A 16,642-nucleotide genomic window follows, 5' to 3' on the forward strand; every position below is an offset into this window, starting at 1 on the left:
GACATGTTTAACAGTTTTTGTTTTAACGAAACATAAATTTCAGTATAACGAACATTTTTTCCACCAAAAATGGCCACTGGAGATAATAATGTGCCATTTAGTATTTTTTGCATCACGCCTACACTTTGAACCCTGCAATAAGCTGTCCCTTTCTTGTTAGACCAAAAGAAAGTGATAGTCTGATGAGAAATTTCTGGTCTTGAGCAGTCCCTACAAGAGTGTAGGCGTGACATCATACACATAGCCGAATTCTGAGTCAATGCTCCAACAACTGTCTGCGTGGGTAGTTGTATTGTGTGCGGATACTGTACTGTTCAGTATTCATACCTGTATTTCTATAAACAAAAAAGTTACATCTGTGAATTTCCCATTGGGATTAATAAAGTATCTATCTATCTATCTATCTATCTAATGACTCATTTTCAAATAAAATACTTCTTGCAGTTTAAGAAGCGCTGTTTTTTTATACAGGTATTGTCAAGCTTGTGTCACAGAGTTGCACAAGAGACAAGAAGGCGAGTCCAAGCTTCAAAGGAAAATAGATGTACTTATTACTATATAGAGAAGGCAAGAACAGTCTCAAGACTTCATTCAAAATAGGAGCTGTTACATCAGATGGGAGCCGTGACAAATGCAATCGTCCTACTTTAGCTCCCATCTTCAGATTAGAAAAACACCAGTGGCTTGCAATCACAACTGTGGCAAACCAGGGGCCTCATGTATAAACAGTGCGTACGCACAGAAATGTTGCGTAAGACCGTTTCAACGTTCAAATCACGATGTATAAAACCTACACTTGCCGTAAAGCCATGCACTTTTCCACAGTACCTCATACCCTGTCGTACGCAAGTTCTCCATTAGGTTTTGCAGACTCGGGGCACCCAGCGTCAAAGCAGTGCTACTGTTCCTGTGTGGTTACCCTTTCTTAGATCCACATCCACGACAGCAGCTCAAGTGCTCCTTGTAGAACTGTTTGTACTTGCAAGTTACCATGAGGTAATTGTACTTATGATAGTTATAATATTGCACATCCTGAGCCACTTTATAAAGTGTGTATTTACATATGATGACGATATCATTTTTAAGATGAAATGCAGCAAAATATGTTGATTATATTATACAGATAAAACTAACTTTAACTACACGGTGCCGCAGCGCTAGCGAGCTTGAGCTTCGTTCACTGATTGTTCCTGCCTCGCTCTGTTTTCATGCTGTGGCTGGCGCGACACTGGAAGGATAGATGGATAGAATAATTAAACATTACGAAGATATTTTGATGTTCCTTAAAAGTTTTGAAGAATCGGCGTTCTAAGCTTACAGATGGCTTAACGTCTATTACAGAGCTGATTGTGTGGCGATTGGGTATTTGGAGAAAGAAAAGTAAGGACAGGAATTGGGGGTTAGTACATTTGAAAAAGACAGTACTTCTGTAATAAAGCATTTAATTGAAGGTCGCGCATGGCGCAGCAAGCATCTTGCTGTAAGACATGGACAATCACTGCGCCACCGTGTTCCCATGTTTAATAACATGCTTTAACTCATATCATCATGAAAATGATATCACGTATACTTCTCAGTATTTTAATTACTCAGAGAGCTGTAATATTACGAACGTAATGGATTCTGTGTCCTGTCGGAGGAAGAGCATGTAGTGGTTCAGGCACATAGAGCACATATAAGATCAAATACACAAAAAAATAACAAAGCATTTAACATGCTACTTTAGTTACGATGGGATTTGACAAACTAGTAAATTAAACGATTTTAAGATGAAGTTTATGATGTTCTACTTTAATGACAAAATAAACTACGTGATTAAAGTGGAAATTACGAGATTAAAGTTGACATTTCGTGCTTTTTTCACACTGTACCCTAATAAGCTTTCATATGACACTCAGACGTTGGGCTACAAGTCGCCTTTTCACTCCAACTTTGATATGTGACAACTTTTTTATTTCGGGCAGTGTGCGACTTTCGAGTTTCTCTGACATGCTATGTCACTCAATCAACTTCCTTTTGTTGCTTATATAACTGTTTAAACCAACAAATAGTACGTTTTTCTTTGCTTCCATTTGGTATTCGCTGAAATTCTTCTATTTTTCCTCGTACTTTTGCCATTGCCTTTTCACAGAACGCTGGGCTTAAGGGCTATTTATATTGATTTGCATACTCAAAAGAGGCGTAATTCTGGGAGGAGTTGGGGCGGGACAGCAAGTGCATGCACTTGTGTTTATTTCCACGCTGAGTGGGATTTATGTAGCGGAAGAACGTGGAAGTTGGCTAATGCACAGATTCCTGCATCTGGATTTTTCTGTGTGTAAGTACATTTCGGCTTTTGTGCTTACGTCATGTTATAGAGCGAATTCTACGCACGGCATTATGCATGAGGCCCCAGGAGAGTATGAGGAAGACCAGGTGTTAAATATTCTAAACATCATGCGACAAGCATGTTACGCGGTAAGCCTGATCCTGAAGAGGACAACCAATTACTTTGCCTTTGGTTTACTGTTTACCAGATGCAGCAGAGCAGCTGTGGAGATGTCCTAGTGCCACTACCGTTAGAGATGGTGAATCACCAGCAACTCCAGTCCCTATATACAGATTTTCCCCATATTCGTTATAATTAAATATTTTTATGGTCTCATGAATTTTATTACAATGGGATTCCAGCTGTGTATAAATAATAAAACAAACAACAACCCCCTAAACACACATGAGAACTTCTGGCTTGGATAACTGCTGCAATCAATAACAGGGAAATAGGTGGCAGCACAATGATCAGACCTGTCCAGATGTACATTTGAAGGTGTTACAGCAGGTCCAGCCTGTTGTGTCTAAAAAAGGGACATGACAGACATCGGTTCAGAATTAGTCATCGTTCTGTTGCGGAGTTTAGATAGGCATTTAGATACATAGGTAAAAGACAACAACAAACAATACAAAACATAAAATTACTAAAGCTTAGTAGAAAAAGGCACTTAATTTACGTATTCTACCTCTTGTCTTAGAGAGAACTTTCTCTCTTATTGGAAAAGGCACATAACTTATGAACTGTGTTTTTTCAGTTCATGTGGTTAAGATGGATAAGTTCTTTGGCTGGTTATGAAGCTTTTGTTGTCTGCAAGTAGCATTCATTTGTTCACAGCAGTCTTTACTCTGGCTTACCAAACCATCAAGGGTTTAGATAGAGATAGAGATAGAGATAGATAGAGATAGATAGATATTGGCCTCTTGGGTGCACATAAGCACATCCTATTGGTTGACCACTAGTGCAAAGTTTTGTCCATCCAGGTTAGTCTTCCTTGATTCATTTTCCTTTGCTCAGAACTTGAGTGTCCAGTTCACATCTTTGATGGAGGTGTTCTTGGCTTTTACATGGTCTGGTAGCGATCTTCTTATCAGACAAAGCTGCAGGGGCTGAATTGCAAAGAGTGGTCCAGTCAGGGAAGCGGAGGCTTTTTAGCTACAGCAGCAACACTGATTTCTCTTGCACATTTTCATACAAAGAATGTAGCTCAAAGTGTTTTACAAGACAGCAAAGACAAAGTTGTAAGAAAGAAAAAAACAAATATAAGAGTAATGAATAAGTAATAAAGTCCACAAGATCACAAGACAGAGATAGATAATTACCAGAAGAGTAGTTTCCTCTTACACAATATCAAGATATAAGTCTCTAAAGAGAAGTCTGGTGATGGGCCAAAAGACCACAATAAATAATAAAATCCACAAGATCACAAGACAGAGATAGATAATTACCAGAAGGGTAGTTTCCTCTTATACAATATCAAGATATACAGTGGTGTGAAAAACTATTTGCCCCCTTCCTGATTTCTTATTCTTTTGCATGTTTGTCACACAAAATGTTTCTGATCATCAAACACATTTAACCATTAGTCAAATATAACACAAGTAAACACAAAATGCAGTTTTTAAATGATGGTTTTTATTATTTAGGGAGAAAAAAAATCCAAACCTACATGGCCCTGTGTGAAAAAGTAATTGCCCCCTTGTTAAAAAATAACCTAACTGTGGTGTATCACACCTGAGTTCAATTTCCGTAGCCACCCCCAGGCCTGATTACTGCCACACCTGTTTCAATCAAGAAATCACTTAAATAGGAGCTGCGTGACACAGAGAAGTAGACCAAAAGCATCTCAAAAGCTAGACATCATGCCAAGATCCAAAGAAATTCAGGAACAAATGAGAACAGAAGTAATTGAGATCTACCAGTCTGGTAAAGGTTATAAAGCCATTTCTAAAGCTTTGGGACTCCAGCGAACCACAGTGAGAGCCATTATCCACAAATGGCAAAAACATGGAACAGTGGTGAACCTTCCCAGGAGTGGCCGGCTGACCAAAATTACCCCAAGAGCGCAGAGACGACTCATCCGAGAGGTCACAAAAGACCCCAGGACAACGTCTAAAGAACTGCAGGCCTCACTTGCCTCAATTAAGGTCAGTGTTCACGACTCCACCATAAGAAAGAGACTGGGCAAAAACGGCCTGCATGGCAGATTTCCAAGACGCAAACCACTGTTAAGCAAAAAGAACATTAGGGCTCGTTTCAATTTTGCTAAGAAACATCTCAATGATTGCCAAGACTTTTGGGAAAATACCTTGTGGACTGATGAGACAAAAGTTGAACTTTTTAGAAGGCAAATGTCCCGTTACATCTGGCGTAAAAGGAACACAGCATTTCAGAAAAAGAACATCATACCAACAGTAAAATATGGTGGTGGTAGTGTGATGGTCTGGGGTTGTTTTGCTGCTTCAGGACCTGGAAGGCTTGCTGTGATAGATGGAACCATGAATTCTACTGTCTACCAAAAAATCCTGAAGGAGAATGTCCGGCCATCTGTTCGTCAACTCAAGCTGAAGCGATCTTGGGTGCTGCAACAGGACAATGACCCAAAACACACCAGCAAATCCACCTCTGAATGGCTGAAGAAAAACAAAATGAAGACTTTGGAGTGGCCTAGTCAAAGTCCTGACCTGAATCCAATTGAGATGCTATGGCATGACCTTAAAAAGGCGGTTCATGCTAGAAAACCCTCAAATAAAGCTGAATTACAACAATTTTGCAAAGATGAGTGGGCCAAAATTCCTCCAGAGCGCTGTAATAGACTCATTGCAAGTTATCGCAAACGCTTGATTGCAGTTATTGCTGCTAAGGGTGGCCCAACCAGTTATTAGGTTCAGGGGGCAATTACTTTTTCACACAGGGCCATGTAGGTTTGGATTTTTTTTTCTCCCTAAATTATAAAAACCACCATTTACAAACTGCATTTTGTGTTTACTTGTGTTATATTTGACTAATGGTTAAATGTGTTTGATGATCAGAAACATTTTGTGTGACAAACATGCAAAAGAATAAGAAATCAGGAAGGGGGCAAATAGTTTTTCACACCACTGTAAGTCTCTAAAGAGAAGTCTGGTGATGGGCCAAAAGACCACCCAGTCCCCACTGGGCACTCTACCTAACCTAAATGTGCTTAAATCATTCCTCATTGTTTCCTGGCTTTGCTTATGGACGCTGTCAGTCTCATTGACAGCTAGGGCGTCCACCTTCACTCCAGACATCACAGGCGGCTGCCCATGCCTTGATCAATTGATGGTGGTACAAAACACCATCTCAGAAGAACCAGAAGAGAAAGCAGAGAAAAGTAGAGATAAAGACTGCAGAATGTTCTCACCGAGTCAATGTCACTGCACTTTAGATTCCACAGTCTAGAGACTAAATACAGAATTCTATTATGGCAAAACATTGCTTAAAGATGACAAAAGGTCTGGCTTACCTTCAACATTGATGTCATAAAAGAAAAATGTCTTCCCGTGGAGTAAATCATAATGGAAAGTTAAAAAATGACAGTGCATGAGATAGCTGATATTACAGGGATTAGTTACTGTCAGTAGAATCCATTCTTCATGAACAATTAGACATGCTGAGTGCTCGGAATACTGAACTCTAAAATAAGGCGCCACTTGTGAGCACAGCAGGCAAGTTTGAATTCACACACTAACATTAAAACTTGTCTTACAGCCAATTTTGCAATTGCAAAATGGAAAGCTCACAGTTTTTTGGGAATTTTAAAAGTTTAATTGTGAAACATAAGATATTGCTCCCTAAAGCCTCATTCCCACCTGTATTCTTTTCATGACCTGTGTAACGCATGTTCTACATTGATTAAATCAATTTAAGTTATGCCTCTCATTCACATCACTGCGGAGGTGTATAGTATGTTCTTTTAAAAATGTGACATGCAGAATATTTTCTACACAGAGACACACTGAATCCCACATTCATGAACATTACACTGAAGTCACAACTTCCACACCCCTTCCAACCTTCGTAGTCCATTTTTTTCTTCTCATTAGAGACCTTTACTTAAATACTAAATAACAGACAGACACATACAGAATTAATGTATGAAACTTCTTTCAGACAGGAACTAAATGTCTTTTTTATTGTGTAAATTTGCTGAAGCAAAACAAAATGCAGAGTTTTGCTGCTAATTCAACTTTGTGTAAACTGTTTGGCTAATCATTAAGCATCTAGAGTTCCAAGAAGAATTTAAGGTAATGGATTCAGACTGGGATACATTTTAAAAGCATTTCATAACTTGGGATAAAACATGGATATATCACAAAGACCCAGAATTCAAGCAACAAAAAAAATAATAATACAAGCAGAGTGACTCTCCAGCCCCTGTGAAATTCAAGACTGAAGCCAGTGCTGGCAAAATCATAGGTACAATTTTTTTTACAATGTTTGGGGTGTTATCAATATTCCTTACATTATGCAGAAAGCCCACATAGCCATTGAAAATGACTCTGGTTTACTTTGGAAATTGCAACACTCAGTCAAGGAAGGCTACAAGGAAAGCGGTCCATCATTCTCATTCTTCTTCTGGACAATGTTCCCTCTCACACTAAATGGGTTAAAATTTTTCTTTCCAAAACTATTGTTTTAAAAAGATGCCTCACCATCAAATTCTTCTGGTCCTGGGTGCCTAGCTGCTGGTTGCCAATCAGAAGAGGTACCTCTGGGGTACCAGATGACGAAGATGTCACGTCAGCTTGAGAAGAACAGTTGCACTAGCAAGTTTGATTTGACAGGCAGAAGAGTTCAGTGAACATTATGATAAGTGTATTAATGTTCATGGGGATTATGTAAAAAAAAAAAAAAAAAAAAGGAAACATGCTTGTTTGATTGTACTGGCATTTCTCTTAACAGGTCAAGCTCAGAACTTTATCACCCCTCATACTGTATGTCCAGACTACTGTTGATTGGTGAAATTCTCCAAACGTGTATTTCGCAGCGAATATTCTGTGTTCCAGAGATCTTGTTTGTCTTATATTTTCCTGAAAAATTTCCAGGTGGCCAGATTAGGCAAACATTTTTTTCCAAGCACCCCATGATACTTTGCAAGGCCAGTGTGACATTACAGAGCTGTAGCAGAAATGCACACAACTTTCAGGCATGCCTACTGTAAAAAAAACATTGACTGGGTTCCAAGGACATAAAGGAAAAAGAAAAACCATTTCAACTACTAAGATGCACTGAAACCATCCACCGAAGGACTTGACAGTGCCATGTGATATTTCTCCCATCTCTAACCACAGTAGTTTTTTGAATTTGCAGTCATTTCAACACCCAGGGCTCTTCGACTGCTGTATGTGGATTGCTGGTGAAACTAAAATTGTAAAAATGATTCACAAAGCCACAAAGTTTAAGAAACACTGCAGGCATTTAAAAAAAAAATAAACAAAAAACTTAATAGTATTATGAGTACTCCCACCAGATAGATACATAATACTGATCCTCCTGAGCCTATGCATGCAAATTAGCAATGTTCCCAGCAACCATCTCAAAGCAAACCTTAAAGGAGTCCTTTTCCTAGGCCTCCCCTCATCAAAAACACAGGACATGTAAAATAATAAAAACAAAACAATTTATTATTATTTCAAAGGTGTTTTTCTTTTTGATGGAAGAAAAAAGTGTAAAGCATCTGCACAGATACATGTGAAACAAAAATGACATTCCTACTGTGTCTGGAGTTGCCACTTCAAACAATGGAACGTGCCAGTCTCATGTCACCACTTTGTTGCAAGACCAATGTGTGCCCCAAGATCAGATCTCTGTGAACTCTGTATTTTATTCACTTTGTACTAGTTTGTGAGTGTTTGCTGTATTTTGTTTGTGGTATTCATTCCATCTGTGTCTCTTGTTGTTTGAGGCACGTTGGTGCACTGGTTAGCGCTGCTGCCTTATAGCTCTGCTCACCTATGTGGCAGCAATAATCGGCCCAGCATAATTTTTCCCTGGATCTCCTGACACTTAGAAGACCACTGCACCATTACAACCCACTCAAGACAAGTGCAGTTCCTCCTTCCTCATTGACTTCAATGCATTTTGCAGAGTTTGTGAACATTTGTTATTTTACCGAACTCGAGGCGAAGCAAATTCAGCAGAGTTTGCTCATCACTAGCCTAGACTCATGCAAAAAGTGTGTGCATGGAATATTCATTATTTTTTAAGTCCAAAGTACACTAATGTGTTTTAACTCTAAAGAAATTCATGTGAAAACAGCTCAAGAGAGTGTTAAAGGATTAAATAAAGTAAATTACACTAAAAAAACTATTTACTATAGTCCCATTTAGCCTAATACAACAGTTTCATCCAAAAACAGTCACCCAGAAAGATGGAAGTAACATGGAATGCAATTTATTATAAAAAATCTGTTTAAAAATGGATGGATGGATGGATGGATGAAAGGACAGACAGACTGCTTCCCATGCCTTTTGCTGCCAGGATTGGCTCTAGTTCCCCCATGTTACTAAATGAAACCAGGCATGTTTGGAAAATGCATGGATATTAGACATATGCTTTGCTTTTTTTATTCTGTATTTTAATTCATTGTCTTTTTTTCCCTCAATAGCATCAATGAGGATGTGTCTGTCAAGATCAACTTTCTAAATGTGAACAATGATGGGATGATCAGTCAGTCCAAGCCATGGCGCATTGTCAGCACCTGCATGCTCAATGTACGGAAATTCCCATTTGACACCCAGAAGTGCTCCATAACCTTTGGCCCTTATGTACACAGCAGTAAGTTTTGTTTCACTTACCAGAGAAAAATAAAGTGTACACATTGACATCTGCTAACAAACAGACACGGGAATTTACAAAAAGACTCTAAACAGCAGGATACAAGTTTGTGTTTTTAAGGCTGTAATAATATTTATTCTGTAAGATTAATCAGTATTAACAGCCATTGGAAGGACACAGTTAATATTGCAAATTTCAGTGCATTTTCAATATGAAATATTTTCATTTTACTCTTCTCATGAAATCTAACTATAATGTATGCTGGATTTATCTTTTCAAATATTGGAATTATATATCCAGGAATCCAAATACTCATATGCTGAGGAAGAAATGAAACAGAACATCTGTGTCATAAACACAGGAAAGGAAGAGTCTGTCTGAGAGTTCACTGACTGCAGCTGTGCAGATAGGTACTGACAAGCTTTCACACTCACACACTGATACATCCACCCTTTTTCTAACCTGCTTTAAACAAATCAGGGTTAAGGTAGCCAAAGCCTATCCTGAGAATTAATTTTGAACCAGGCTGTGAGAAGACACATTCACTTGCATGGAATGTGGGGAATAAAAACCTGAACACACATGCATGTATTTGTATGAAACACCATGGTGGTCATCACACTTAACTGGAAGCTCCACATCAAGAACTTGTCTGTATCTTGTTTAATGGTAATGCATATAAAACCTGAGAGTATACAGTTTCAGCCTACTAAGTAATTTCAGGGTATTTTAGGCAAGGAACATTTAGAGAATTTAAGCGTTGTTTTGCCTGTGCTGTTTTGATTACTGGTTTAAGATTTTGATTTTGATTAATAGATGCAAGACCTTATAGTAGGAAACGTTAAAAGAGGACTTGATATTGGACTGGATGTCTATGCAGTTAACCCAGTTGAGGAGTGATATGTTAGCTTAAATTTTGGGTTCAGGAAGTACTGGCAGCATTTTAAATTTGTATTTGTGAACGGGTAAAGCAGGAAGGCCATTATAAAGGTAAAGAATCAGAGAGGTAACAAAGATGGACTTACTGTATGTATCTGAGAAATGGGGGTGCAATCAGACAGTGGATTAGATCAGGGGGCTCCCAAACCAGTGCTAGGGACCCGCTTTGGCAGCAGGTTTTTGTTCCAACCAACTTCTGTTTTTAATTGGACCCCTAGCCTAATTAAATGAGTTGTTATTTCCCAGTTTCTGTGTTTTGAGGTAAATGTAGAAAATACAAAACTAAGTCTGGTACATTTTTATTAAAATGTAGTAAGCAGTTATATGGAAATAATGAACAAGGTTTATTTTCAACTTTTTAACAATATTTTTATTCTGATTTTTATTTTGTTTTTCCAGGTGTTCTGGTTATTTAATCCATTATTTACTAATTAGTGGGTCTGAGGCTGAAGTAGCTGTATACTGAATACCATTTGTGCCAAAATGAAATAAATAAAATGGCAATATATAGCGATATATATAACACATACTGTACATATATATACACATTGTAGAAGATAGCCCGGCTACAGACAGACACACCGACCCAGAATGTCCAGAACACACACTTTTATTTATATACCGTGCTCCAATACCCAACTCCACTCCTCACTCGCAACCTTGTCTTCTGCCTCCCGACTCCGGGGCATCCCAGCCGGGTGGGCCCCCCAGCCACCTGTGACAACAATATTATTTATATATATATATATATATATATATATATATATATATATATATATATATACACACACATATACACATACATACACACACACACACATATACACATACACACACACACAGTAAGAAATGCCCTATATTGCGCCCGACCCGACACAGATTCACACGGAGGCACGTATAAAAATAAACTTTTATCTTTCTTCAGTTGCAGGGCACGTCTTCCCCGTAATCCCTCCAGCCACAACACAGTCCCAATCACAGTATACTAAACACCACTACAAAATACTCTCTTCTTCCACCACCACTCCTCACCATGCTTTGTCCTCCTCCTCCCGACTCTGGCCATTGAGTAGTGGTTGCTGGCCCCTTTATTGGGCACCCGGAAGTACTCCAGGAGTTTGATTGCTGACATCCGACTGCAGTTCCGGGCATGGTGAAACTAATGCCCAGAAGGATCCAGCAGCTCCTGCTGCAGCACCCCCTGGCGGTGCCTGCGGAACCCAACAGGGCTGTGGAGAGCACCATCCCCCTTGGAACCCTGTAGGAGGCTGAGGCAGTGCTCCAACCCAAGGGGGCAGCCATCCAGCATCCAGGGGGAGGTATTGCACCGTCCAGGGCTGCTCCCCCTGAATATATAGTGAAGGGGCAGCCCGGCCAGGCAAGGGCCCCGTCCACCAGCCACAATATATTATTATTATTTATATATATATATATTATATATATATATACACACACACACACACACACACACACACTAGACATTAAGCCCAGTTACAATAACGGGCACTAGAACAGTAATGCATAAACATTAGTAGGAACAGTCTATATTAAATGGCAAGGGACCTGGACCCCATTCTGTTTATTGTCTTAATTTTTATTTTGTCAAAAATATTTTTGCAAGAAGCCTAAAGTAAAATAATAAAAATAAAATAGAAACGTATATGACAATACAGTAAGTATAATTAATATTACATTTATCCTCTCCTCTGTGGCTGTTGATTGATGTGTTGTGTATGTTTGAAGAACACCTATCCTGCCTCTCTTTATTTTAGCTTGCTGTAGTGTCTCTCTAGCAAGTACTGTGCAGTTCCCCAGCAAGTATTTTAATCTGTGCTGGCGTGCAGCCGATTATTGTATGTGTGGCGTCTCACCAGCAACGGATTTTATGTGCGCAGCCGTGAGTACCCAATCAGCACTCTCCCCAGCAATGATGTCCTTTAATAAAGAGTGCCCCGCACATGTGCACTTCACCAGAAGACACACACAGGGATTTTATTAAAGAGGATACACACATATTTTATATTATATATGTATATGTATGTATATATACACACACAGTGCATCCAGAAAGTAAATTTGCATAAAAATCAAGTAAACTTTTTACACGTTGTCATTATGGGGTGTTGTGTGTAGAATTCTGAGGAAAAAAATGAATTTAATCCATTTTGGTATAAGGCTGTAACATAACAAAATGTGGAACAAGTGATGCGCTGTGAATACGTTCCGGATGCACTGTATATTTTTTTATATATACATATATATACACATATACACACACACACACACACAGTATATATACACAGAATATGACATGCATACATGGACCTCCCACTTTACCAAAAAGTCTACTCATTGCACAGTCTTAAATTATGTTTCATTTTCTTTTTCCTGAATGACGAAGTTGAAGAAGTAGTCATGATATCAATCTTCAGCGCCAATGAACTGAAAGAGATGACTCTTGCACATTACATTAATCGAGGAGAGTGGGAACTTTTGGATATTGAGGTCTTGGACCAGAATCTCACTTTTGGGAAAAACCTCTTTAGTAAAGTGAAGTACACGGTAAGTTCAACTTCATTTTTCTTAATGAGTAATCCTTGCCTTGTGGCAGGGCTTGCACCCATGGGAGGGGCCAAGGAGGTCGGGTGCAGTGTGAGTTGGGTGGTGGCCGAAGGCGGGGGAGCTTGGCGGTCCAATCCTCGGCTACAGGAGCTGGCTCTTGGGATGTGGAATGTCACCTCTCTGAAGGGGAAGGAGCCTGAGCTTGTGTGCGAGGTTGAGAGGTTCCGGCTAGATATAGTCGGGCTCACCTCGACGCACAGCTTGGACTCTGGAACCAATCTCCTTGAGAGGGGCTGGACTCTGTACCACTCTGGAGTTGCCCCCGGTGAGAGGTGCCGAGAGGGTGTAGGCATACTTATTGCCCCCCGACTTAGAGCCTGTACATTGGGGTTTACCTCCCTCCGCCTTCGGGTGGGGGGACGTGTCCTAACTGTTTGTACATATGCACCAAACAGCAGTTCGGAGTACCCACCCTTTTTGGAGTCCCTGGAGGGGGTGCTAGAGGGCATACCTTCTGGGGACTTCCTCGTACTGCTGGGAGACTTCAATGCTCACCTGGGCAATGACAGTGAGACCTGGAAGGGCGTGATTGGGAGGAATGGCCCCCCCGATCTGAACCCGAGTGGTGTTTTGTTATTGGACTTCTGTGCTTGTCACGGATTGTCCATAACGAACACCATGTTCAAGCATAGTGGTGTTCATATGTGCACTTGGCACCAGGACACCCTAGGCCTCAGTTCGATGATCGACTTTGTGGTCGTGTCGTTGGACTTGTAGCCATATGTCTTGGACACTCGGGTGAAGAGAGGGGCAGAGCTGTCAACTGATCACCACCTGGTGGTGAGTTGGCTTCGATGGTGGGGGAGGATGCCAGTCAGGCCTGGTAGGCCCAAACGTGTTGTGAGGGTCTGCTGGGAACATCTGGCAGAGCCCCCTGTCAGAAGTAGCTTCAACTCCCACCTCCGGCAGAACTTCGACCAGGTCCCGAGGGAGGTGGGGGACATTGAGTCCGAATGGGCCATGTTCCATGCCTCTATTGTTGAGGCAGTGGACCGGAGCTGTGGCCGTAAGGTGGTCGGTGCATGTCGTGCCGGCAATCCCCGAACCCGTTGGTGGACACCAACGGTGAGGGATGCCGTCAAGCTGAAGAAGGAGTCCTACCGGTCCCTTTTGTCCTGTGGGACTCTGGAGGCAGCTAATAGGTACCAGCAGGCCAAGCGGAATGCGGCTTCGGTGGTTGCTGATGCAAAAACTCGGGCATGGGAGGAGTTTGGGGAGGCCATGGAGAACGACTTTCGGACAGCTTCGAGGAGATTCTGGTCCACTGTCCGGTGTCTCAGGAGGGGGAAGCAGTGCAGTGTGAACACTGTATATGGTGGGGATGGTGCGCTGCTGAACTCGACTCGGGACATTGTGGGTCAGTGGGGGGAGTACTTCGAAGACCTCCTCAATCCCACTAACATGCCTTCCAATGAGGAAGCAGAGCCTGGGGACTCGGAGGTGGGCTCCCCCATCTCTGGGACTGAGATCATCGAGGTGGTCAAAAAAACTCCCTGGAGGCAGGGCCCCGGGGGTGGATGAGATACGCCCGGAGTTCAAGGCTCTGGATGTTGTACGGCTGTCTTGGTTGACACGTCACTGCAACATCACATGGACATCAGGGACAGTGCCTCTGGCTTGGCAGACCGGGGTGGTGGTCCCCCTCTTTAAGAAGGGGGAACCAGAGGGTGTGTTCCAACTACAGAGGAATCACACTTCTCAGCCTCCCTGGAAAAGTCTATTCGGGGGTTCTGGAGAGGAGAGTCCGTTGGATAGTCGAACCTCGGATTCAGGAGGAACAGTGTGGTTTTCGTCCTGGTCGCAGAACAGTGGACCAGCTCTACACCCTTAGCAGAGTCCTGGAGGGTGCATGGGAGTTCGCCCAACCAGTCTACATGTGTTTTGTGGACTTGGAAAAGGCGTTCGACAGTGTCCCTCAGGGAATCCTGTGGGAGGTGCTCCGGGAGTATGGGGTACCGGACCCCCTGATAAGGGCTGTTTGGTCCCTGTACAACCGGTGTCAGAGCTTGGTCCGCATTGCTGGCAGGAAGTCGAGTTGGGAGAAAGATCCTGCCTCAAGTGGAGGAGTTCAAGTATCTCGGGATCTTGTTCACGAGTGAGGGAAGAATGGAGCGTGAGATCGAAAGGCGGATCGGTGAGGCGTCTGCAGTGATGCGGGCTCTGCATCGGTCTGTCGTGGTGAAAAAGGAGCTGAGCCATAAGGCAAAGCTCTCAATTTACCAGTCGATCTATGTTCCTACCCTCACCTATGGTCATGAGCTATGGGTAGTGACTGAAAGAACGAGATCGTGAATACAAGCAGCTGAAATGAGTTTCCTCTGCTGGGTGTCTGGGCTCTCCCTTAAAGATAGGATGAGAAGCTCAGTCATCCAGGAGGGGCTCAGAGTAGAGCCACTGCTCCTCCGCATCGAGAGGAGTCAGATGAGGTGGCTCGGGCATCTGATCAGGATGCCTCCCGGATGCCTCCCTGGTGAGGTGTTCCGGGCATGTCCAACCGGGAGGAGGCCCAGGGGAAGACCCAGGACACGCTGGAGGGACTATGTCTCCCGGCTGGCCTGGGAACGCCGTGGGATTCTCCTGGAAGAGCTAGAAGTAGCCGAAGAGAGGGAAGTCTGGGTATCTCTGCTCAAGCTGCTGCCCCTGCGACCCGACCTCGGATAAGCGGAAGAGGATGGAGTAATCCTTGCTTTCTGGCCTCCTAGATTTAATTCACAAAATTAATATACAGGCACAGCGGTCTGAAACAGATTTTTTTCTGTCATGTTTATGTGATGATATCAACACAGATGTGAGCCATCTCACTCTCTTTCACATTCTCAGTTATGTAAATCATCTTACTGAACTCATATAATCCTATTTTAAAGTCTTGGGCGGAGTGTGAGGCATGATCTTTTCTCTGCTTAAACCTTTCTTTTCTTGACACACTTCTGCTGAATAATTCATTGGTGGAAAGTCTTCAGTGTTAGTATGTCAAACAGAGGATGTGCAGCATTGTTCATAATGGATCTTAGTTTTGTTAATACATTCGTTTGCTATGACATCCAGCAGGTTCAGAGTGAGTTCTATATCTCAGCTTGCCCTTTTATGTACCTTGTCGATTTGGTGGGCTTCTCTTGGCGTTACCAGCCCAGCACACCACAGAGTAGAACATCACATTGGGTTGTAAAAGATGTGATGGATGTCACTTTTAAGGAACATAGCCTGCTCTGTAGTTCCTCTGTGTTACGACATCAGTCTAAACTGTCATTGACGTGAACTCCCAAGTGCTTGTAGGAATGGACCACCTCTACATCCACTCACTAAATAGTGACTGGACATGGAGGTTCTTTGGTGTGGCAAAAGTCAATAACCAGTTGTTTGGTTTTGCTGATGTTAAATTGCAGACCACTGTTTCTGTGCCAAAAAACAAAGTTTTGCACCTGACTTCTATCCTCTGTCTCATCCACCTTTTCAATAGACCCCATAAGTGTAGAATTATCCGAGAATTTCAGCAAGTGACATGACCTGGTGTTATGTTTGTAGTCTGAGGTGTACAGTAAAGAGATGAAGAGAGTGAAGAGATAAAGGAAACGGGGCTGTTCCATGTGGTGATCCAGTGTTGCACACAACATCAGACACACAGTCCTTGAGTCTCACAAACTGGTCTGTCCATCAAATAGTTTATTCTGGAGGCACCACAGGCTCAGCCACAAGCAGATCCCTGAGATGTCACTTAACAGTGATGACTGGATGGTGCTGGAGAAATCAAAAACCATAACCCTCACAGTGCTGCCTGCTTTGTCCAGGTGAGAATACATCTTGTGGAGAAGGTACATAATTGCATCCTCCACTCCAATCTTTGTCCAACAGACAAACTGCAGTGGCTCCAGATGGTCTACCACAAGAGGACTCACATAGTCCAGAACCCGGCTCTCAGAGGTTTTCACAATGTGAGATGTAAGTGCCATTGGTCTGTAGTCATTAGGTGAAGAG

General features: G+C 42.1%; 1 protein-coding gene across 1 annotated transcript in view; it reads left to right on the forward strand.

The window, feature by feature from the left end:
• The window catches only part of LOC127529128 (5-hydroxytryptamine receptor 3A-like), a 44,803-nt gene that overhangs the window by 12,608 nt on the left and 15,553 nt on the right, over positions 1-16,642 (forward strand). Inside the window, exons 5-6 of the mRNA XM_051931689.1 lie at positions 8,940-9,109; positions 12,450-12,610. Of these exons, the coding sequence (XP_051787649.1) occupies positions 8,940-9,109; positions 12,450-12,610 (331 nt within the window). The remainder of the gene's footprint in view (positions 1-8,939; positions 9,110-12,449; positions 12,611-16,642) is intronic.

This window comes from Erpetoichthys calabaricus, chromosome 9 (assembly GCF_900747795.2).
Source record: "Erpetoichthys calabaricus chromosome 9, fErpCal1.3, whole genome shotgun sequence".
In the NCBI taxonomy this organism is placed as follows: Eukaryota; Metazoa; Chordata; class Cladistia; order Polypteriformes; family Polypteridae; genus Erpetoichthys; species Erpetoichthys calabaricus.